This window comes from Capra hircus, chromosome 23, assembly GCF_001704415.2.
Source record: "Capra hircus breed San Clemente chromosome 23, ASM170441v1, whole genome shotgun sequence".
NCBI classification, from domain to species: Eukaryota; Metazoa; Chordata; class Mammalia; order Artiodactyla; family Bovidae; genus Capra; species Capra hircus.
In genome coordinates this window covers 17,680,993-17,704,871 of record NC_030830.1, presented here as the reverse complement: position 1 = coordinate 17,704,871, position 23,879 = coordinate 17,680,993, and the positions used below count along the sequence as shown (strand labels likewise).

At 40.5% G+C, this 23,879-nt stretch overlaps 1 protein-coding gene across 5 annotated transcripts in view; it reads right to left on the bottom strand.

Moving 5' to 3' along the window:
- CARMIL1 (capping protein regulator and myosin 1 linker 1) overlaps window positions 1-23,879 on the bottom strand; it is a 307,760-nt gene that overhangs the window by 15,464 nt on the left and 268,417 nt on the right. For all 5 annotated transcript variants that reach the window (XM_018038752.1, XM_018038753.1, XM_018038755.1 and 2 more), the window contains 3 exons: window positions 12,961-13,027; window positions 12,540-12,736; window positions 4,134-4,246 (listed from right to left, as the gene is read on the bottom strand). In XM_018038752.1, the coding sequence (XP_017894241.1) occupies window positions 4,134-4,246; window positions 12,540-12,736; window positions 12,961-13,027 (377 nt within the window). The remainder of the gene's footprint in view (window positions 1-4,133; window positions 4,247-12,539; window positions 12,737-12,960; window positions 13,028-23,879) is intronic.

The window sequence follows — 23,879 nt, the reverse complement described above, 5'->3', positions numbered from 1 at the left end:
CTCTGAGTCCCCAGGAAAATGCCAGCAGGAGAATTTTTCTAAAAAAGAAAAAAGGCCTAAGCCCCAGAGAGGAGAAAAAGCAAAAACAATAGTTTGGAAGGCAAAACAGGAGTGGAAACTGACTTCATAAATCTGGGAAAGCTGACCCCTAAAGTATTAGCTGGGAAGGCCCAGAAGCAAATGCATTTCAGGTGAAGGGAAACAGAATGTGCCATCCCATAATATGCTTGTGGCATAGGATTATTTTAGGCTGGTTATTTTTAAGGAACAGCAGACATAGGGGAAATTTCTCTTCTGTCAGAGAAATACACATTTATACAGAAAATCACCATGTGTAAGGATGTGTTCCTCTCCATACCAGGAGAAGCAAGATGACTAGATCCCCAGAAATTTATCAACAGAGAAGGGCCAGGACTTAAACCTGCATAACAACCTTACCCTTTGTTTACCTGGTTCACAATAACATCCCCAAACTGTCTCTCTTCCGTCTTTAGCTGAAGATGGTATGTAAGGTGGTGCCGTGGGCCATTTCAGAAAGTTAGTTACTCAGTGTCCCTGGGTATCCCCCATGTATACAAGAGGTATATGGGGTAATAAACTCCATGAAACAAGAATAATAGAAAAATCTGATAGCGGAAATGGGAAACTCAAGGTTGGAAGACAAGACTGAGAAAATCTCCCAGAAAGTTGGGGGTGGGGAGGGGTAAGGAAAAGATGAAAAAATAGAAGAGAAGCAGTTTTTTTTTTTTTAAAGACTAGCAGATTAAGAGAAGAAACACAATTTGAATAATAGAAGTTTAAGTAAAAGAATATAGAGAAAAAGGAAGCAAAGAAATTATGAAAAATAATTCAAGAAAAATTCCAGAACCAAGAGATACCAATTTCCAAATTGAAATGGCTCATGAGTGCCTAACACATGGGTTTTAACAAAACAAGATAAAAAAACCCACGCAGAACATATCATCATAAGATGTCAACATACTAAGAACAGAGAGAAGATCCCAAATACTTTCTGAGAAGCAGAAAAACAAGCCACAAACAAAGGATGAGGACTCAAGGTGACACTGGATTCTTAGAGCAACATTAGAAGTGAGAGGATAAGGGGACCAGGTCTTCAAAATTCTAAAGAAAGATGGATTCTGATCTAAAGTTCTGTAGCTGCCACAGTATTAACCAAAATGCAAGACATATGAGTTTCAGAAACTCACCTCCTGTGCTTCCTTCTTCAGCAAGTAACCAGAGGAGGTGCTGCCCCAAAACAAGAGTGAAGGAAGGAAGAGGATGACCCAGCCAAAGGGAATGGGAAAGTCATGGGAATGAGTGAGGAGACACCCCCGGCAGATGGCGAAGTGGGGCCCCAGGAGGACAGCAGGGGCCAGACCTAAAGGCCAGGCTGGGGTGGTCAGACAGTAGTGAAGTACGTGCCCAGGAAGATGAAACTGAGAAGATGTGAGGAAACAGAGAACATTCATACCTTCACAGGGGTTGAGAAGGCATGTCAGTGACAGGTATACGGAAAACTCAGCAAATGCAAAAGGGGACAGTTATCACCTCCAGGGAAAATAAAAAGTTGGAAAGGCAATATAATCACTGCATATTGTATAACTCAGCTCTGAACATTTACATGCTTATAATGAAGTAAATATGAAATACTGATGTAGCCAACGATTATAACACAGTTAACTAAGATGAAAAATGTGATAGCGGAAATGAAAAACTCAAGGTTGGAAGATAAAACTGAGAAAACCTCAAAGAGTTGAGGCAGGGAGGGGTAAGAAAAAGATGAAAAGATAGAAGTGTATGTGTGTTTGCCTGCAAGCGTTTGGTGGACAGTAGGGTCAGACTGTAGGAGCTACATCATCATCCTCTACAGTAAGAAGCCACTGGTTATGGTCACTATTTAAAACTGAAAAATAAATAGCAACAACAACAAAGTTATTATGAAATATGGAAACAAAAATAAACAGCTAAAAGAATAGGAATTAATTGCCTCTGGGGAATAGGGAAAGAAACAAGGTCTGTTTTAAATTTCTTTTTTATAAAACACCTCTGACATTTTAAACTACGAGGAGCATGTGGAACTTCGATTTTCAAACTTCCTTCTTACTACTTGATGGTTTGACCTATGCCTGGACCTCTACATAGCAAACTGACAACAATCTGTTTTTATGTAACAAAAAGAAATGAAATCACAGCTTCTAGTAGATTCCATCATTATTTGATGAAAATTGATGCACCAGTTCTATTTGCATACTAGAACATGAAGAGAATCCTAAAGCAGTATCTTCTAAGGGTTTTACACCTTATTAAGTTTGCCCAACTTTCCCTGGGCTTATTAGAGGAGGAGGTGACTTTAAGGGCAGAGGAAGTGACTTTAAGGGCAGAGGAGGTCCCCCTGGCAGTGACGACACGTACAATCTGGATTTAATGGGCACAGACCGCTCCACTAAGTCAACATCAAAAGTTTGGGACAAGGAGAGCCTATAGTATTGGATACAGGCCAAGATTGTCTTGATTCATTCAACCAAGAGTGACTGAGGGCAGATTATACATTACGGACTGTGTCAGACACAAAGTTATAATGAGAAATCAGACCCAGGCATTTGTTTGTGGAGGACAGTATTCTACAGGAAGAAAAGATTTGAAAACAAATCATTAAGCAGGATTTCCCCATTTGGCTCAGTTTATGTTGGTACTTCCTGAATTTTTTGCATTTAGGCTATGTTCATCCATTCCCCACAATGTAAAAAAGAGAAAACAAACAAACAAAACTCAGGGGTTATGTTGCTCTAACAGATGTATGCAGAAGATGAAAAGAAAAAAAGTGTCAAATCAGCAATAGACAAAGGGTTGTTAATTGGGGAGGAGAGGAAATGAGGCAGGGAAAAGCTTCAAAGAATAAATGATATTTACATTGGATCTTGAAGGAGAGGATAGAATTTTCCCCAGTATGGCAAGCTTCAAGGCCAGTGTCAAAGGAGATGAATAATTGGGTCCTAAAGCTTATAACATTCAGTAAGTTATACTGTTATGGATATAAAAATTTAACTTGCTCCCACCTTGCCATCCTGCAAAGGCAAGATAAGGCACATCAATCTATAGAATGGACCAGTTTTCCTTCCCTGTGCCTGGCCTGCCCACCCTCCACTTATCAGGGTGGTTTAAATTAGTTCCTGGATTTGATATCTCAAAGTGAAGAACACTTCACCGACACAAATCCTTATTCAGAGTGTACTTGGGAATGGATTTGCATTTAGTTGGAGATTAAACAACTTGGTACAAGTCATGCTTAAAGACTAGAGTGTTTCAAGTTAAGCTGTTAATAAAAATACCACTGAGTTGACGTCTAAGGAAACTCCATCTTGGTAATAAGAAAATTCAGACAGAACTTTTCAGAGGCTAAATCTGAATTCTCTTTACTAATTCTGTTGTCGTTCTGACTCTGGTAAAGCTGTGCTACTTAGCAATAAATGATGTGTGCTCCCAGACATATCAAATTATAAACATGGGGAATTTAAAAATACAGTTGACCTCTGAATAATGAGGAAGTTAATTCACAGTCAGTCCTCAGTATCCGAGTTTGTCCATATCCACAGATGCAACCAGCCAGGGCCTGTGTAGTACCGAAGTATCTACTATTGAAAAACATCCACAAATAAGTGAACCCAAGCCATTCAAACCTGCATTGTTCAAGGGTCCACTGTTAGTAATTTCAGCCTGTCAAATGTATCTCATTGTCTGAGATACATCCAGATGAATGTAATAAAGCCCTAAAAGAAAAAAAAAAACCTTGGGGAGATACATTTTGTGGCCTGATTTAGATATTACAGTGGTTCTTCAACTTGAGTGTGCCTCAGTATACCCTGGAGGACTTATTAAAACACAGGTTGCCACCTCTAGTTTCTGATTCAGTAGGTCTGGGGTACAGGTTTGAGAATTCATGTTCCTAACAAGTTCCCAATTGATGGTGGTCTTGTAAACCACCAGAAAAGTAAATCCTCTGTCAAATGTGTCTATCTTATATACTTAAGAAATAAGCGCCTTAGTACATACTAAGTTTAAAATTATAACTGTTTGTTAGTAATTTAAATGTGAATTAAATGGTGTGATTAGTGAAATGACTCTGAACTCACTTGGAATCCATTTTGGTCACCTTCTTGGTGAAAAATTCATCTACACCTTCATCCACTCTCCCCATAAGACCGTTCTGCTCACCATCTTGGGAGACTATGCTGGTAGCACAGCCCTGCAAACCAAACAGGTGTGATATTAATTTATTAATTTACATTCAATATGCATCACTAGATTTAAGACACTGTGATAAAGGCCACGGCAAGGACACAACTGATGGAAATAGGGCCCTACAGTCTCCCAGAGTAGAAGTCAAATGTAGAAACAAGGGTAGAAAGAAACCAAAGAGAGAAATGTGCTATGAACACAAAACCTGCTGAAGGCCTGAGGCTGAGTAAGTGCTGTCTTGGAAGCAGCTTGGAATCTAACAGGCTGTGAAGAGTCGTGTGTTCTTGACGCACAGGAAGGCACTGTGGGCATATTGGTAAGGCAGGAGAATGCATGAAAAAAATGACACTATGTTTTGAGAACAGTAATAATTCCAGTGACCAGGGGCATGAGGCTTATAGACAGAGTTAACTGCTGAGTGTAAACCCTCGCAGATACTAAAAGTGGCCACTCCAAACGCACCCTCACCCCTGCTCCCCACTGCCCACCCCACCCCACACACACTTGCTTCCTTTCTTTCTTACTGAAAGAACTCTGATTTCAAGACGTGAATACTTAAACAGTACTTCTATCTCCTTGCGATATACTTCTGGCCAGTGAGATATAAGGGGGTTCATGGGCAGGCTTTCCTGCAGAAGAAGGGATGTATTTTTTTCTACACGGTTATGAGAGAGAGGATGTGATGTCTGAGCCATGCTAATCACCTGCAGTTCAAGAGGAACTGAGCCTGAGGATAAAACCCACCATGCTGAGGATGACAGAGCAGAACAGTGGAAGCTATGCCTATGCTGTGCTGAATAAACCCGTCCCGGACCCTGAGACTTTTCGATCTCTTGTTAAGTGAGAAAATAAGTATTTCTCATGGCTTAAGTCATTTCCAGTTCAGCATCTCTCATATATATCATTCATAAATGAATACTTTCCAACTAATAATACAAGGTCTGACCGTGAACAGCCTTGAATCCTATGTTAAAGAGTGTGAAATTTATTTTGCAGGTGAGAGGGAGCCCTGAAGAAGTGTCAGGACCCAACCTGTTTTGGTCAGATAATTCTGGGGCAACATGAAGGCTACATTGGAAAAGGCGATATATTGGAGAAGGATATATTGGAGAATAGGATAAATCCTATTCAAGAACACAGTGAAAGGCTTCTGTGATTGTTTAGTCTAATCTGGAGGAAGGTGTGGGAGTAAGTAGTAGGGAAATGAGAAAGAAAGAAAAAGACACTGCCTAAGATGAGGCTGAAGTTTCCAGGCTGGGTAGATGACAGCATGAGCCTAGGGAACATAGTTCAAAGATCTGATTTGAGGAAGAAGATGATGCATGTGATGTCAGGCAGTGTTGTCTGAGGTGCTGTGGAAATTCAGGCACAGGTGCCTAAAGCTATAAAGTAGTCATTTAGCACTCTAGCATTTGTCTTTGAATGGACAACTCACAGTGAATTCAATAACATGCTTGGTTTTGTGTCTGCAAAAGTGTACTATTTCACACAGATAGGTTGTGGGCCATTGAGAAAGAGCATGCATCTTGCCCATTCTCTTGGGCACAGGACAGATTCCCATGTGGTTGTGATATCTGGTCTGGATATCTTGCCACAGAGCAGTGGGAAAACTCTTTTCTGTGATCTTGATTTGCAAGTCTCAAGCTGCCTCTAGGGGAAGCTGGCTCTCATCTGCACAGGCATTGTTTAAAAAAAAAAAAAAACAACCCATGATTAGCTTTAAACAACCATCCGTTCCATTCACTGGCAACATCCATTATGGAAACGAGCTGTGTGTTTGAGTTCACGGTTGTGAAATGCTGAAAAGTGAGCAGATAACAGGTAACAGACCAAGAACCCTGTGAAATGTGAAAACAATTATACCTTTCATCTGAATGGTGCTTTATAGTGGAGCCAGGCTTTCCTGTGCATTGCAGGAGAGCAGAGAAACAGCCCAGTTTAATAATTCAGTTATGGAGGGAAAGCAGCTCATTGAATAACTTCTGTTTTGATTACAAAAGTCAAAGTAGCACAGAACTAGCTTGGATATAACTTTTCCTCCTGTAAAAGAAGGCTGGAATTTCTACAGTAATAATCACCCCTAAGTTTGTACAGTGCTTGATCATTTACTGTTATCTTTATACCTACCCTTTCAACCGAAAAGGAAAGATAGTCTTATCCTGGGTTGTGGTTAGTCCCAGGTCAAACCATGGCTCAGAGTGTGAGGGGCTCCTGCTTAGGTCACCCGACTGAGGGATGGCAAGGGCGCAACCTCAGAATACATGCTCGTAACCTAGGGCATCCTTCCATGGCACCCTCACTTCCCCTCAGAGGCTGCCTCTCAAATTCCTCTTCCCATTTTGAGGGGGAAAACAGTTTTTTAACAAGCATAATTTCTCCTTTCAGCCCTTTTCTTTTTTTCCGGCTTTGAAACAATTCACAGCTAGCACAGAAGGTCTCTGGGGACATGAACAATCAACAGGTTTCAGAGATGGAGGCAGGCTGAGCTCAACAAGCAGTCTGCTTTCCCATCTTGCAGGACCAGCCAGTTTTTACAGAACCTTAGAGACCTCAGGTCCAACTCTATCATTTTAGAAATAAAGAGACTAGGAGTAGAGAGATTGAGAAGTCCAGTATCATTGGGAGACCTTGAGCAAGATGCAGCTGAAAATGCACCTGTTGAAAGTGAGAGGTGTCAGCAGCCTGTAAGAAGAGCAGCAGGAACACTGAGGACTGAAATGACAGGTGGCTCGTCAGAGGAGTTCAAGGCCAAACACGCATGTGGCTGTAGCTCAGTTTCCAGCAGAATGAAAGGAAAGGACATTCAGACATCAGAAGTTCTCAAAATTCCACTTGATTTTGGTCTTTTCTGTCAAGGATTATAAATTTCATACTAAAAAGGGGAGCGGAGCTGGTGCGAAGAGAGTGCAGAAAACCTTACCCCTGCGCTGGCTGGAACCCACTGCATCTGTGCTCAGAGGAAGGATTTTGCAAATAAAATCACAAGTGGTTGTTGTTGGTGTCTGAGAAAGAAAGAGGGCAGATTTCTCATTACCTGTGTATATATAAGTAAATGCTACAAGGATAACTTGTGACTGCTTAGAAGAGAAGCCGGTGATTATGAAGACTAAAGACAATTCAGACCACCCTCTGTTCTTCCTTTGCTGGGATTATTAAGATGAATGCACCAGGGCAACACCGGAGGAGATGCGCCTGGATTTTGACAAGGCAGCGGTCAGATCTCTCCTAATGTCTCCACAGGCCGGATGGAGGGAGATAGGCAGGAAGCAAGAACAATTAGGTACATTAGTGACTCTGAACAAAAAACCCAACGAGTGCTAATTAGTGAGCTGAATAATCATGAAATCTTATACGCATGTATTAGGCAGTACGAAACATGAAAAGAGCCAAGCAATCAAGCCAGGAAAAGGGGTAAAAGGAAGTAAAATAAATATAATTTAAAAAAAAAATTAATGCACTTGAGAGGACTAGTAAAGCTGATTCTTTGAAAAAGACTCCTAGATGGTAGGGAATCTGCCTGTAATGTAGGAGACCAGGGTTCAAGCCCTGGGTCGGGAAGATCCCTGAAGAAGCGAATGGCAACCCATTCCAATATTCTTGCCTGGAGAATTCCATGGGTCCCAAAGAGTTGGACATGACTGAGTGACTATCACTTTCACTTTTAGTAAATGAGACCTTGCAAAATTAGGATAGATGCATTAAAATATATTAGAAATGAAATAAATTGGGACAGAGCTATTGATACAAAAAAGAGATTAAAAACTCATAAGAATTCTAGAAACAACTAAATGAACTAAGTGGTTAATATCCTAGAAAAATAGAAATTACCAAAATGGTCTCAAGGAGAAATAGATAATCTGAATAGATCTGATGAAATAAAATTCATATATTATGGTAAGGCAAGAAAAATTTAAACATAAAATTTTCCTCTGCCCATCTGGGACCTTCTCTCTCCCCTCCAGAGTGTATTATGAATCTACCTTAATCAGACCTACTTAGGAGATAATCTTGTAAGGGATCAGGATGTCCCACTTCTCACTTTGTACATGCAGGCCTGGACTGTGTGAACTGTCAGTACATCATCTGACATATAACCCTTTGTCTCAAAAACTTAGGTAACTGTGTTCTGACCTCTAACGGCAGGACAGTCCTGAAAGACTGTCTGTCTCCCAGGTTATAATCCTCAGGTTACTGCAAATAAAATTTTCCACTTCTTTCTTAGATTGACTGTTGATTAGTTTTTTTGTCAACAGATCTGTAACAAAAGAAATCAAATCCCTAGTTAAAAAAAAAAATCCACCTATGAGCCTTACGTGCACACATAACATGTCAGGCAGGCCCAGGTGGCTTTCTAGGAGACCAACAGAAAATCTGTATGACATGCAAACTCTGCTCCAGAAAACAGGAGAGGAGAAAAAAGCAGAAAGGTCCTCAACTAACTTTATGAAGATAGTTGTGATGTAGTGATCTATAACAAGAAATACACACTTCATCTTCATCCCTATTTCTGGCCAGACCTTTTACACCCTTGGAATTTCCTGATGAGAGCCATAAAGGTGTTTTGATTACATTAATGAAGTGACTTTGGAACCACCTAAAGATAGGGGTTGATATCCAGGAGACCCAACCACGTGATTAGAGGGTTGAACCTTCAGTCCCAGTCCCTGAACTTTAGGGAGCTGAGAAGGTCTGGAAGTTTAATCATTGTCAATGACCAGTGATTTAGTCAATTATGACTGAATAATGAAGTCTCCCTTAAATCCCCTGAAGGACAAGGTTGGGAGAGCTGCTGGGTGGGTGAACATGTGGAGATGCAGGGAAGGTGACGTGCTGGAGAGGGCGTGGAAGCGCTGAGCCCCTCCTGGACATCTCTCCCTAAGCCTGCTGTTCTTGAGTTACATCCTTTTATAATAAATGGGTAATTCAGTATGTAATGTGTATGTTAACTGCTATAACAAATTAATCATACCCAAAAAGGATCGTGGGAATTTATGATTTACATCTCATTAGTCAGTATGGGCAACAACTGCCAACTAAGATTGTTTTCGGCCCTGTGGTTCTATAGGAATTAAGCCATTAGTCACTGCAGTCACTGCCCTTCAACACACCCTGAAAGGAGTTCAGGGTGCAGGTCAGGAATGAGGCTCTCTGTGATTTGAGAAAACTGGCAGAATAGGACTTCAGACAATTCAATATTTTCGAGAGAAAATTTTCTCAACCTAATTTCATGCATCTTCCTGTAGTTAGAAAAGTACTGAAATCATCAAGATATCTGCACCTCATGACCAGCAGCAACCTTCTACTGCTACTGACCTCCGCCAGCTCTATGAGCAGTTTTCTGAGAGGCTGGCCCCAGGCTATAGTCCTCAGTAAGACTCCAAAGAGAACTGAAACTCACAGGTCTCACCCTGTGTGTTTTCATTTCAGTTGACAGTATCCTCTATAATAAACCAGTAATAGTAAGCAAAATCTCCTCTTGAGTTCTGTGAGCCATTCTAGCAAATTAAGCAAAAGAAGGGAGCATGGAAACGCCCCATGAAGTAACAGTCAGAAGTACAGGAGACAACCTGGAACTGGTATCTGAAGTGAGTGTACCCTGGAGCCCTTCACTTGAGGAGTCAGAATTGAACTGAACTGTAGACAACCAGCTGTGTCCAGAGAGCTGAAGAATTAATCAGTGTAGGAGGGAAAAACCCACACATTCAGAATTAGAAATGTTCAAATTAAGAACAGCCTCCATACTTGGGCTTTGAGAATTCTGATACCCAGAAAAGCCCACTGGGGCATTAGGCATCAAGGACAAGCTCTAGAAAAGCTAAGATTGACTTAGGGTGGGCTGGGGCTACCTAGTCTGTCCAAACAAAACCAAAACAACACTAATATTAAATGACTGCTGCTGCTAAATGCTGCAACCTTCTCACCCTCCACTGGAAAATGCAGGTGGTGGGGCCTGTGTGGCAGCTTCACAGAGTTCAATGTGAAAGCACTTTGAAAACTGCAAACTCTGTGCACCCAAGGGAGAGCAAACTGTGTACATTCACTAAGCCTCTGGGAAGAAGTGCGATCTGTTCAGACCCAGGACCATAATCCGTTATCCAAGGACAACACACGCTGTGCTAGCATCCCTAGGATGGAGCACCCTGGGGTGTGCTGACCCTATAAATCCTAGCTTTCCTGTGGACAAAGTCAAGATCTCTCCTGAATAGACCTGAGTACATTCCTCCACCAAAACTCTGCCACCGCTTTCTTCCCTTCACTCTTTCTCATTTCTCAAATGACTAAAAGAAAAAATCATTCTCTTTCCCAGGGTCACCGACTTACGGGGAAAGTTAACCCTTGTGTCACATATATGTTATACCGCTAATGACTCTCCACAAGGAAAGAGCCAGAGGAACCATTTATTCCATAACCAAGTAGAATGTGGTGTGTGCAGTGTATCCTTTCCCTATCTGAAAAGGCTTTTCCCTTGTTTAAAAAGAGAGAGAGAGAGTAGTTTATTCCTCAAAGAATATGTAAAAGTGCACTAAGAAGTACATTGGAAAAGAAAACAATTCACTAAAATTTGTTTTTCTGAAACCATGTCAGGCTATTTAGAATCATATTAGAGAGCAACCAAATACGAGCACCCAGGATCTGGTATGAGCAAATGCCTGACCACTCAGATAACTGGTTGTGACTTTTCTCCATTTACAACTCCAGTCATCCACCTGTCATCCAATGAGTACTGAATGCCTGCTATGTTCTAAATTCATGCTAAATGCTCAACACACAACTATAGATGATAAACCACACGCTTCCCACATGGAGCTTACACACAAGGAGGAGGCCATGCTTAGGAAACACTGCACAGCAAGGGCTGTAACAGGGTAAAAGCGTCACGCACTGGGGGAGCGGGGCTTCCATGGAGGGTTGCTCAGGCTGTGCACTGTGCACAGCCAGCGTATGAGAACAGCCTTCTGCAGAGTCGTGCACCCCCATCTGTGTGCGAGTACAGAGGTAGAGACAGGGAGGGCTTCCTGGAAGAAGTCGTGCCTCATTGGAGGTCTGCAGGATGAGTAGTTATTCATCCAGGAGCTAAGGGTGGGGGGATGAGGGAGTGGGGAGAGAGGAAGCCATGACCAAAAGGCTATATCACCAGAGGCTTGACACACAGGATGTGAGCGAGGGCTACAGGGATGACGAGGAGGAAGGGGAGGAGCAGGTGGGGCTGACAGCAGGGAGATGGTGGTCAGGGTCATATCCAGGTTTCTAGCTTTTCACCAGTGATGCTCCTTGTGGACCAGGGCAGGTTCATAGAGAAAGGCTCCTAGTTTTGAGTTTGTTGAACGTGAGTTGTTCTGGGACATTCAAGTTCAGGAGGCAGGTGAGTATCTGAAGCTAGAGTTCATCAGAGGGGGCAGGAGTCAACAACAGGGAGACCGAAGCCATGGGTTCAGATGGCATCACCCAGACAAATAATACGCTCACAGGCCAGGCAGAGGGAAGCAGCAAAGGCATCACTGGAGAGGTGAATAGAAAAGAGAGTGATGCTCAGAGGCCCTGAAGGATGGAGATTTCCAGGTCAAGTAACTGCTCCAATGTCAAGCACGCTGACAGCTGCCAAGTGTCCACAGGGTTAGGTGAAGAGTGACCTTTAGCAGGGCAGTTTGAGGGTGGAGAGGTACAGAATGCAGACTTTGGTGGGGGTGTAGAGTGATGGCAAGGTGAGGAAGAAACACCACAGGCACAGAGAGAAAAGACTAACCAGAGAGACATGGGATCAATTGCATTAAGCCTCATTAGCACAAACAATTCCATCTTCCCCTGAGTAAAGAGCAAGGTGATGAGAGGCACATCATTTGCATGGTCCTCCCGGCAAGGTGTCTTCTCCACCTCCCAGTTTGTGGGTTATCAAAAGCCAGGGGGCCAGAGCAGGTCAGAACACGGAGGTGGGGGAGTATATGGGGGCCCTCCAAAATCTAACGCAAGCAATTTTTAATCACAAATCAATTCTTCAGTACTTATTTTCCATATTTTTATACCCATACACTATACAACTCTATAGAGTAGCCTGTTTATCATACCCACATGATTGATATTTTCATAAAGATTTCAAGGGGGCAACTTTGTGCCAAAGGGTTGAAAACTTTCCAGCATTCTCTTTATGAAAGTGTTGAGCACCAAGTGAGATATTTTGCATGAATCTCACACATACGTAGAGGTTCTAATCTCCTTAACTACTTTCACGTATACAAGGTACTTTTATAAGGCTCTGCAGTTTTCCCTGGAGGAGGACAATGAGGGGCCACCAGGCCACCTACCGCTGGGTGTGTGGACTGCTGCTTCTTAGCCCGTTTCGGTCTTAACTTGGTAAAGTGCTCCAGCTTCCTTCCTTCCTCGGAGGGCAAGTCAGAGATAAACCCTGAGCTCCGCTTCTCTTGTCTGATGGATGGAAAAGGCGGGTCTTCGATATGAATGGGCACTTCTTCTAGGGCTTTATCTAGATCAAATTCCATTTCTAAAAGAAAGCAAAGCCCCAGGCTGAAGATTACTGCATGGAGATGGATAAAAATTTGCTAAAAGTAATTTTAAGTCTATCAGGGAATAGCAAACACCCATTCACAAATCACTTAACCCTCTTAACTTAGAGCATCCCTGCGAAGTATCCCTGAAGTGGTCCAAGGTCCTTGTTGAGGGTGTTTCATAGTTATAAGAAAATGACTGACAAAATGGAATACTCACCAAAAGCCCTGGAAACAGGCCGCAGCATTCGGCTGTGGATGGTCTTCCTTTTGGATTTAGGAGTCATCTACCAATAAAATAAAGAAAGTACTTAGAGAGTTTTCCCGTAAAACCTGACCTCCAAACTTTAGAAACATCTGGCAGGTATAGGGCAGGGTAGTAATATTAGGGACCAATCGTCTTAAGCTCAGCATTTTACTTTTTTAGAGGATGGCTGGTGACCTCTGACAACCTGACTACTAAGACTAAGCTGAGACATTTCTAAATGTTTGTCATTTTCTCAAATGATATACAGCCCACTTATTTCCCCCCAGTCCTAATCAGTTAAATGCTATTTTTATCGCTAAAAAGAACAATGAACAGTATAAATTTAACTCCCAGCTTCACATGAGGATGTTAAAACGGATACAACGAATAAGAAGGAAAGACTATAAAAATCAGTTGCTAAAAATTGCAAGCATGATCATTCACTGTTCATTATCACAGCAATATGAGCAACATTGGACTCTGTCATTTTAATGATTTAAGTTATTTAACTGCTTTGTTTCACATTTCTACCACAAAAATTTTGACCTTTATATTATGGGAAAAGACCATAAAGACCAAAGCAAGTTGCCATGTCTATATCTGCTGTCACTTCTCATCTTCGATCCTGTTTGTTCTTTAAAAAAGAGAGACTAAAACCCAAACCATGGCTGAAATTTCTTAAGAGCCTTTTTTCCAGCATTGGTGTCAACTGTTGATTGTGTAAAGTCAAATCCAAGGAAGACATCAGCATCTCCCTCAACAGAATCACTCCTGTCAAAGCTGGAAGGGACCTTTGTCATCACCTCCACAAACAAATTCTAATAAAGAAACTGAGTCACAGAGATGATAAAGGACACCATTCAAGTGAACAGGAGCAGGGCCAGGGACAGAGTCAGCTATAAAAGTCAGCCTAGCATCCCTCCTACCTCACCACTTGTTATCAGTATACAAATGGATGGCTTTTAGGAATGTTAAATGTTTGATACTAGAAACTAGCATTGGTGAAAACAGAGATAACATAACTGAAAGAACTTAGTTTGTAGACTTTCATTTCACTTAGTAGGCTGTCATCTAAAGCTTTCTCAAAAAAAAAAAAAATCCACAAGGTTGATAACCTTTCTTCAGTTCAAAGAATAAATTTTCTTGTTGATCTTTAAAGCAAAGAGCTTTACAGTTTTGACGATTCTATGCCAGTTTTAATAATAAAACTTTTGTTATTACTTGAGAGAAAAGGGAGATTAAAACATGATGAGCAAAAGAATTTAAATCTAGACTGGTCTTCCTGAAATATACAATGAAACTAGCAGATTTGGTTCTTTCAGGAGGTTTTTTTTTTCTTTTTTAAAGGCAGACCATCAGAAGAATATCTTTTTATAAAACATGGGCTTTACAGGTTCAATAGAAACACAACCAATCTAATGCAACTAGAAAGGAATCCAGTTTCAAGGTAGTTCTCTCCAAAACTCGCCTTGCAGTGGGCTGAAGGAAGCCTCACTAGTCTATTCTTAAGTGAAATCTCTAAAAATAATTTTGAAGGAGACACAAACTACCAAAATACATGCTGTATTTAGTCATGAAAACTTCTTTAGTATTCTATCCACTGTGTGCACAACCTTCATAGGCAGAAGGATCAAGAAGTAGATTGGGATATAATTTCCAGCCAATTCACTTACATAGTCACAGATAAATAGGAAAGTACTTTAAAAATGCATAGCATGGAGATGTCTTCCAATATTTTTCTCTGACTCTTGATTAGATTTATAAGAGAATTTGTAGGCAAAAATAATCTGGGTCAAGTTTCCCCATTTTGCTTTTATAATGAATACCAAATACATGCAAAACATAATAATTACATTTCAAATATATCATAATTTTTAAATATATACAAGAAATATGGAATTACATATAAGAGTACATATATATAATAGATAGCAAAGATAGAAACTCATTTACAAACTGATGCCTAACTATTAATGGCCATTCAACTCAATCTAATTTTACAGACATATTGAGAAACATACAAAATCATCATTAGGACGTCTGATGGTTGACATTAATCAAAGGAACCAGTTTGCCTTTCTTGGTCTAGCTTTGTAATGCCTCAAAACCTAGGCTATGAAATTTGAATATCAGAAGCATGCATTCTAATGCATTTTCATTGCTTTATTTCATATGCTGTTTACAAGAGAATATAACTTCCATTGCATTTCGCATAAAATTCTTTATATTTGACACATTTGTGAGTTCTAAATTTCTGCCATGTTTGGACAAGGCTGATGGCCTTTTGCTAAAATTTGCAGGGCTTGCAATCAGGCTGGTTTCTACAATTGGTGTTAAGAATACAACCTGATTTTATACGTTTCTTCTGATGGATGAACTCTTACCATCTCTTTCTTTCACAAGAAAGAATAAATATGGGTTTAAGTATAACAAGAAAAAAAAGGAATTTTATTTCTATATATTTTTCTTTCTTTTCTTTGTAATCGTTTCTTCCTTAACAGTTTAATGGACAATATGGACTTGCTGAATCTTACTGGCTTATTCCTATGGTTCTATTACATATAAACTAAAACAAGAGGAATGTAAGAATGCGCTATCATTATCCACCTAAGCGTACATTTAGGAACACATATTGTATGTTTCTCCAGAAACATGGTTTTATGCACCCTTGCCTCCTCCTCCTCACACCTGTTGGTTAGATGAATTGAATCCTGGAAAAAAAAAAATCTGGTTTTACCATCCAGATTTACATTTACTCTCTTCTGTTTTTGGACCAAAATAAAAGGGCTACTTTTCTCAAACTATTTCTTAGTCCTCATTTACTGTTCCTGGACATTTATCAGTGCCTAAGTATTTTCTGATCAGAGAAATCACAAAGTGCCCAACAAATAAAGGGGATCAACAGTGGAAGCGGAAGAGGTATATACGCCAAATGGACCCTTCACAAATCAATTTATGATTAACACTGCCAACCATTACTTTAGGCCCAGACAAAATTACTTTGTCTTTAAAAGTGAATTTTAAGAGTAATAAGCAATGTTCAGTGTTCAAATCTGCAGGAAATATGAGGAACAATGTGTTAAACCCTTTCAGTGTAATTTAGAAGGAAGACTCTAAACATAGAGTTATTCTGACATCGTAAATATCAATAAATCCCCATCGTGGCAGACAGTGAATGAAATGAATGGCTCTATTCTCAAAGCATCTAAAAAAAAGCAGCACAATATCTATACTGCTTGAAAATCTTACTCATTTGACCCAGTTTTTATAATGGATTTATACCTATTCTCCATGTAATTCAATACCCACTTTTACTATAAGTTAAGGATTACTGTTAGAACCTTATAAACACCACCACATATTTTTCCTGTTAAACTCATATTTAACACATAATTCTTAGACATACTAATTTTTTTTAAGAGTTGTCTCTATCATCAGAAAAATAGGATGGAGTATTTCTCTGTTTATTTTACTAAGTTTGTGCAAAGAATAATTAAAAAAAAAAAAAAACAAACTCTCACTCCAAGCTCAAGAATCCTGAATTACTTCTCTTTACCTTGAGGTTAAAAAGAAAAATTTTTTAACTTGTAAAGTAGATCAGTAAAATTTTTCTGTTACAAGAAGGTATTATGATGGCAATTTTCTACTAATCTGGGAAACAAGTAATATGACAAGAATTAGAAATTTAAACCCTAGAAGTCTAAGTACTTATGGCTTATTTTTTAAAAACATGAATGGAACAAGCACTTTTCTCCTTTTCAGTGTTCATACCCTCTTCATCAACACTCTGCTTGCATTCAGGCACATCCCTGAGAATATTTTTAAATTCACTGCCTGTTTTGCTAAGCTGAACCATCTTGTAAAATCCAATCTTGTCTCTAAATTGCTGCCTGTTTTATTCAGGATCCACAGATGGATGACGACACTACAGTCTCCTGGGAGATCAGCCAGGCAGCACGGAAGCAAATGGAGCACAAGAATGTAAGCTAATACAGCCAGAATCTGCAGAGCCACCAAAAAATACTTACACTTGTACAGCAGAGAGTCTCCATGCAGCAAAAAGAAAGGGAAAAAAATATGAATGGAAGAGAGATAAAGCAGCAGCATTACAAGGGGGAGGGAGAGACACCATACACACACAGAAAAGCTACACAGAAAGCCTTCATAGCGGAGGAATGAGGCAAGAATGAAGCCAAACTATCATTAGCGTAAGGCTAGCTTTGCATAAGCATAGCTTTTCATAAGCTCTTCATAACATAATTACAGCTTGAAAACTGCAGAAAAGTCTTAGAAATATTACCTCTTGCTAAGCGCGTGCAAAATGCCATCTACCAATGCTATAAGGTATTAATCCCATTTGGGAAATGGAGACATTTTCTCTCCAAAGGCATAAGGTGGACAGAATGCTGGATGAACATTAGCAAACGCCATGCAGGGTTTGGTTCTTAAGCCACAGGGCTGGTCCCAGCAACAAGGTGGGGACAGTGTGCCCTCAGGTATGTGAAAACCTCCCTTCTTGGGGATGTCCTTACGTCATTATATCCTGCCCACTGTGAGGCAGCAACTTTGAGTTCTCTCTCTCCCTCAGTCACCAAAGCATTTTAGGCAAGAATCTGATGCCAGGGTCTCACACAGTTACCTACCTAAAGTGTCATTAACATTGACAGTACCTTATACCTTAGTGTGAATTTAGGTCACTTTACATTTCACATTAACTCTCTCAAACAATTTTAAAACCTCATTGGTCATCATTACTAACAGTCATTAGGGCATCTTAGCATTCTGAAATTTTATAAAAGAATTTTTAAAAATGTAACAAAACACCAAAAGTCCTGTTGCAGCATGCCAGGCTTTATGAAAACAATGTATGAAGATGGGAGGAATCTTTTCCAAATTTACTGAAAACACCTAGTCCATCAACCTAGGGCTCACTTTTTTCCTTCATTATTCTGTGTTTGTCAGTTGCTTTCAACATGCAGCTGGATGAAAATACAAGACTCCTGAACTTGCAAATGCAAACAGTTGTGTGGTACACAAAAAGCTCCCCATAACCATCACCACCATTATTATTATCACCATCAGTATTATTTATCAGAAAGGCTTCCATCAGCAAGATCCCAAAAAAGTCTCAATCCTCAGACTTCTGATTTCATATTTTGTTACGCTGCTGTTGCTACTGCTGCTAAGTCGCTTCAGTCGTGTCCGACTCTGTGCGACCCCACAGACGGCAGCCCACCAGGCTCCCCCGTCCCTGGGATTTTCCAGGCAAGAACACTGGAGTGGGTTGCCATTTCCTTCTCCAATGCATGAAAGTGAAGTCGCTCAGTCGTGTCCGACTCTTCGCAACCCCATAGACTGCAGCCTACCAGGCTCCTCCATCCATGGGATTTTCCAGGCAAGAGTACTGGAGTGGGGTGCCATCGCCTTCTCTGTCTTAACTATACATCCCCTCAAAAGCTTCCTAATAGGCGTGACACTGGATACATACATACAAGAGTTATAGCTGATGGTTAAGCCCCATAGGTAATTTTAGACTTCCTCTGTGTGAAAGGTTAATTCAACAAGACAAGTGCTCTGTCCCAATTATCCCCCTAAAGATCATTAGAAGTGAAGGTGAGGAACCTTTCAATTGGTTCAACTTCTAAAATGACAGGCAAGCAAAAAAATGTTTCTATGAAGAGGGAAACCATAGCAACAGACATGTCAGCTTTTCAAAGGAATAAAAATCATCAGTTTTCCACTCCTTCTGCATAGCTTTTGGAACTCATTTACCTGTACTGACTTCAGTGTCTCTCCATCAGGGCAAGGGGAAGACTAGTGAGCACAGAGAGGCCACCCTGCCCAAGAGAGCATCTCATGCTCAAGGTGCTGTCATCCGAGAACTGAACTCGAATCATGGAACTTTGATGGCCAAAGGGGAACTGTGGCCAAGGTTTTGGCAAACGGAGACCTAGTTTTCTAGTTTGTGAAATAAACAGTTGTGAGGATTAAATAAGATAATGAATATAAAGTGTTTAGCACGTAGCCTGGCATATAAGTGGCAGTCAATGCCCCCCACGCTTCAATAACTGGCAGAGATTATGAATGTTAGTAACAGTAACATTTTTTCATTCTTCTATTCCCAAGGAGAAAAACTGAGGGGAGAGAGGGTACTCCTAAGCACTACACTTATAACAGCAAAAGCTGGGAACAATCTAAACACCTGTTAAGCAAATGCAAGCCAATTTCATGACACCGACTTTCTGGAAGAATTCAGGCCAATTGTTTCACAGACTCTCCCTCATTCAATATTTGTCTGGTTGTTCCCCATAATTAGACTCAGGTAGATGATTTTTTTAAAACACAAATCCCAGATGAATGATCCTGGAAATGACTGAATGATGACAGGTGGTACCCAGGTCAAGTTGTTCTGCTGTTGGTGACACTAAATTTGATCACTTCAGTTGGGTGGGAACCTCCCGACTCTTCCACTGTCAAGGTATCTTGCCCCTTGGTATTTTGTAAAGGTACTTTGTCTCTTGATAATTAATATTAATTCTACAAGGTGATACTTTCAATTGATGCGGATAAGCCCATTTGCAAACCCCACTGACAATCCTGGCCTGAATGAAGGAATACAAAGGGAGCTATGAAATTGTCACTTTCTACTTTTAACATTATTCCTACATTTTAGGTGCCATTCCTCTGTAAGCATCAAATCTCCCTTTTCTAAATTCTCTGTACCATCCCCTCTTCTTTTCTTAGTATTACTATACACTTAGCATTTGGGTTTTCTTTCTTTTTTTTAAATTAATTCAAAGTATCCTAAACTATTACTGTCATTATTTTTGTTGCAGGGAGTGTCCCAGCAGAAGCCGTTTTGATCTGGATGTTGTGTCCTTTGCAGTGATTTGGGTTTAGAGCCACTCCTTGCTTTTTGACTCAAGATAGCCTAGTGTCATCTTGTGCTTTCCAGTGCACTTTAAAAATGGATAAGGGTAATCCCTGCTTAATGAACTAGATTATAATAATTAAGTATTTCCTACCAGATTGTCAGATGCATCAATGTTCACGGGAACCCAAACTCAGTCATTATTAATATATACCCTCAAACATCTAACCAAACAGTATCATCACGTCTGTGGTTTAAAAAGCAATTTTTATGCATGCCTACTTGTTAAAGTTTGAGGCGGTATAAAATCTTACTGAGAAAATGAGATACCTAATCCTTCCTATGATGACTGCTGGAGAGCAGCAATCTTTAATATCTAGGAAGAGTAGGTATACAGAAGCCATAACTCTGAGAGGACTGCAATAAATCAATGGACAAAAGGAGGAAGGATGTGTAGAGATTTACTGAGGCGCCACATTTCCTACTGAACGTGGTATTAAATCCAGCTATTCACATCACACTCATTAACTTTTATATCCCGAATTTCATTTCATATAAAAGTTAAAATGGCCTCATGATGTTAAAAACAATTCAGGGAGCTGTACTGATGAGAAACTGCTGCGAAGATGACGGTCAAGTACTATTTTTAAATGAACATGGTTCATTTCCTTATTTTCTAGGCCTGCACAATTTTCTTTTTTCAATATAAGAAAATTAAATCTTTATCTTTTGTCATGTTTTCTCCCAGAAATAGGAAACAACCTCACTTTTTATTCATTTAACTAATCTTACAACTGATGCAAAAGTGAAATTTCACACTTGAATGTTTTCTTTAGAAAATGGATATAATTTGATACATTTTTCTGAAGAGTAGGCCAAAGAATGAAACCACCTGGTACCAATTTGAAGCAAATCTCTTACCTGGAGACCAAGTGTTAGCGCTGATGGGCACAGAAGCACAGTGCTTATTAACACAAGCATCTGGTACGTGCCCCTTGTAGCATTATAAGAGAGAAAGTGGGAAAATACCTTAAGTACTTAAATGCACACGTTAACCATAATGTTATTCCAATAGTCATAAAAAGCTGAATAATATTTTTAAATGATCTTTATTGTAAAAGAATAAACTATGGGGGAAAATTCCACTGAGTATTATACTTAAAAGAGGTATTTTAAACTTAGATTTTTGGAAAATCCACATCATAATGGAAGAGAAGAATGAGGAAGACAGGAGAAAAATGCTCTCCTTCAGAACGGATACCAGCTCAGTGACATCATGATGAATAATCAAATTAAGCTTAAAATGTTAATGTAATGCATTTGCTCTGTATACAGAACATCAGCTCCAGGCAGATGACAAAAATAGTTAACACCAAGTCCAACCACCACAAACCAAGTTAAACCCTACAACAATTTGCCTTACTGCTTTAAAAAACCTGAGTCAGGTAAACTCCAGTAGCACCAGGTAAAAAGAATGGATGGTGATTTTAGAGGAGGATCTCAAACCCTGAGAGGATTCTGACTGGAGGGCTGTAGTAATCAATCAGTAGTCAGGAGGTCTGGTTCTCACTGGATCTCATGGATGGATGGATGGGTAGAAGGAAGGAAACTCTTAACGCTTCAAATTTAAATAGAACTTCAGGTAAAGAAGACTTACTACCACTCAAACTCTGAAAAATCTGTTCTGGCTTGGAACATGCTTAGTTTAACTACTTTGATTACCATCCCTTCTGAATGGATTCTCGAAGTAACACACTAAATTGCAGATCCATTATTTTGAAATGCAGTCGTATGTGGAGCATGGAAGTTAAATTTTTGGTCTCATTTCCAAGTGTGATTTTCAATATGAAGTGCAGAATGATTTTCTTCAGCACACACAGAGACAAATATATATTTAAACCACATACTTTATATTTTGATTTCACTAAGAATAGGCTTGTGATAAAGGTTTCCCCTCAGTCCTGAGATGAGAAATCCTTTATATCAAATTCCAGCAGTGACAGTGGTTTCCCCTGAGGTACGTTTAGGGAAACTGAGAACTTGGATAGGGCTTCCCTGATAGCTCAGTTGGTAAAGAATTTGCCTGCAATGCAGGAGACCCAGGTTCAATTTCTGGGTCAGGAAGATCCACTGGAGAAGGGAATGGCTACCCACTCCAGTATTCTTGGGCTTTCCCTGTGGCTCAGCTGGTAAAGAATCCACCTGCAATGTGAGAGACCTGGGTTTGATCCCTGGGTCTGGAGATCCCTTGCAGAAGGGAAAGGCTTCCCCACTCCAGTATTCTGGCCTGGATAATTCCATGGACTATTCCTGGGGCCGCAAAAAGTTGGACATGACTGAGTGACTTTCACTTTTCACTTTCCTCTCTGAATTTCCACACATGAGCTAAAGAATGAAGATTAACTCATGCCAACCCCAATTGGTGTTTCTAAACTATCACTAGAATAATTAAGAGATTTAGAGTAAGTCACTGAGGCTCTCGAGTCTAGCCAACTTCTACTTAGATGATCCAAAGTCTGAGGCTGAGTTCTGTGCTCCTTTTCCTTCCTTACCCACCTTAGATTTTCTCACTTCTGTCATTCCCAGATTTCAGCCCGAGACATTCCATCCCACTCATTCCCTCCTTAGCAAGCCTTGATTTTCAGGAGGTATTTGGCTAACCCTCCATTTTTCCTAGTCAAGACAGAAAACTGTCCACTTGAAAGTTAAGGCCAGCAGCATGGTTTGAGTAGGCAGGACCGAACTGATGGTGATCATGTAACTGTTCTCTGTATGCTGCTTCCAGAAGCAGAAGCCCTCTTTTCTTTTTGCTGCTCATTCCCATTAGTTCAGATACCTATAGCTCTAGTCATTGCTTGCCCTAGTGTTTGAAGAGGTGTGGATTTGCTACCAAACACTAGAAACCCTTCCAGTTCACTAAGAGGAAAAAAGTAAAACCCTGGACAGACTAACCTGCAGTCAGAGACACCAAACACTGAACTCTCTCTTGGTGCAAACCCTCCATGAAAAGGCTCTTCCCCAACACAACCCTCCCTGGACCTTTCCTTCTAGTGACCTGGTCTATCCCAAAGACCAGGGCTGCAGCAGAGAGGGTGAGGGCTTGCAAACTGGATCATTTGGAGTTGAGCCCTCCACTCTGACTACCCTTAAACAAGCAGGATGATATGGGGCAAGTGTAATAACATCTCTAAGCTCTGAGATTCTCACCTGAAAAATGGGTTAAAACAGTTAACTGGATGTGGCTACCAAGACAAAGCACAGCGCATGACACAGTAGGTACATGGTTTTCTCCTTGTTTTTCTATACAGTCTTCAGAGAGCTTGGATCGCTGATGCAACCTATTACATTCTCAATAACAGAACCTCAGAGGTTCTGTGCTGTTTTAGATAGAGAGTGGACATACAACTGAGATGACCAATAGCCAGATGAATATGAATGTCTGTAGCTCATGGTAAATTGAGGTAAATGTCATGAATGTAGGAAAAACGTGCTTCCAGAGCTGAAGGGGCAGCGACCAGCTGAGGGACAGTGTCTGGTGAGTGCCTCTGTGCCAAGGCTGTGCGTGGCTCACCTACCAACTCAGCCCTGGCTACTGAGGCCCAGAGACACCTCTAGGACTCCCTAGTGGACATCTCAGCCAGCGCCTTGCAGACACTTCATCCTCAACACGATCAAAACAGAACTCACTAATGTCTTTTCCACCAAAATCTGCCCCTTCTCCCACATGTCTCACTTTCAGTATTGCCTTAAAAATAAATACATAATATATAAACAAGTAAACCCTTAGCAAGCTCCATAAGGCTCTTTACAATATGGCTTCCAGCTGCCTCACCTCTCCTCTCTGCCACCCTTTATTCCCATCGTACCATAATCCCACAATAGTTCCTCAAATCGTGATGCTGTCTCCTCACTCTAAGACTCTGTGCTTGTTCTTCTCTCTGCTGAATTTACTTACTCATTTTTCTCCCAGCCAACTTCTTCAAATACCATCTCTTATTATATCATCAGTTACTAAGGGCCT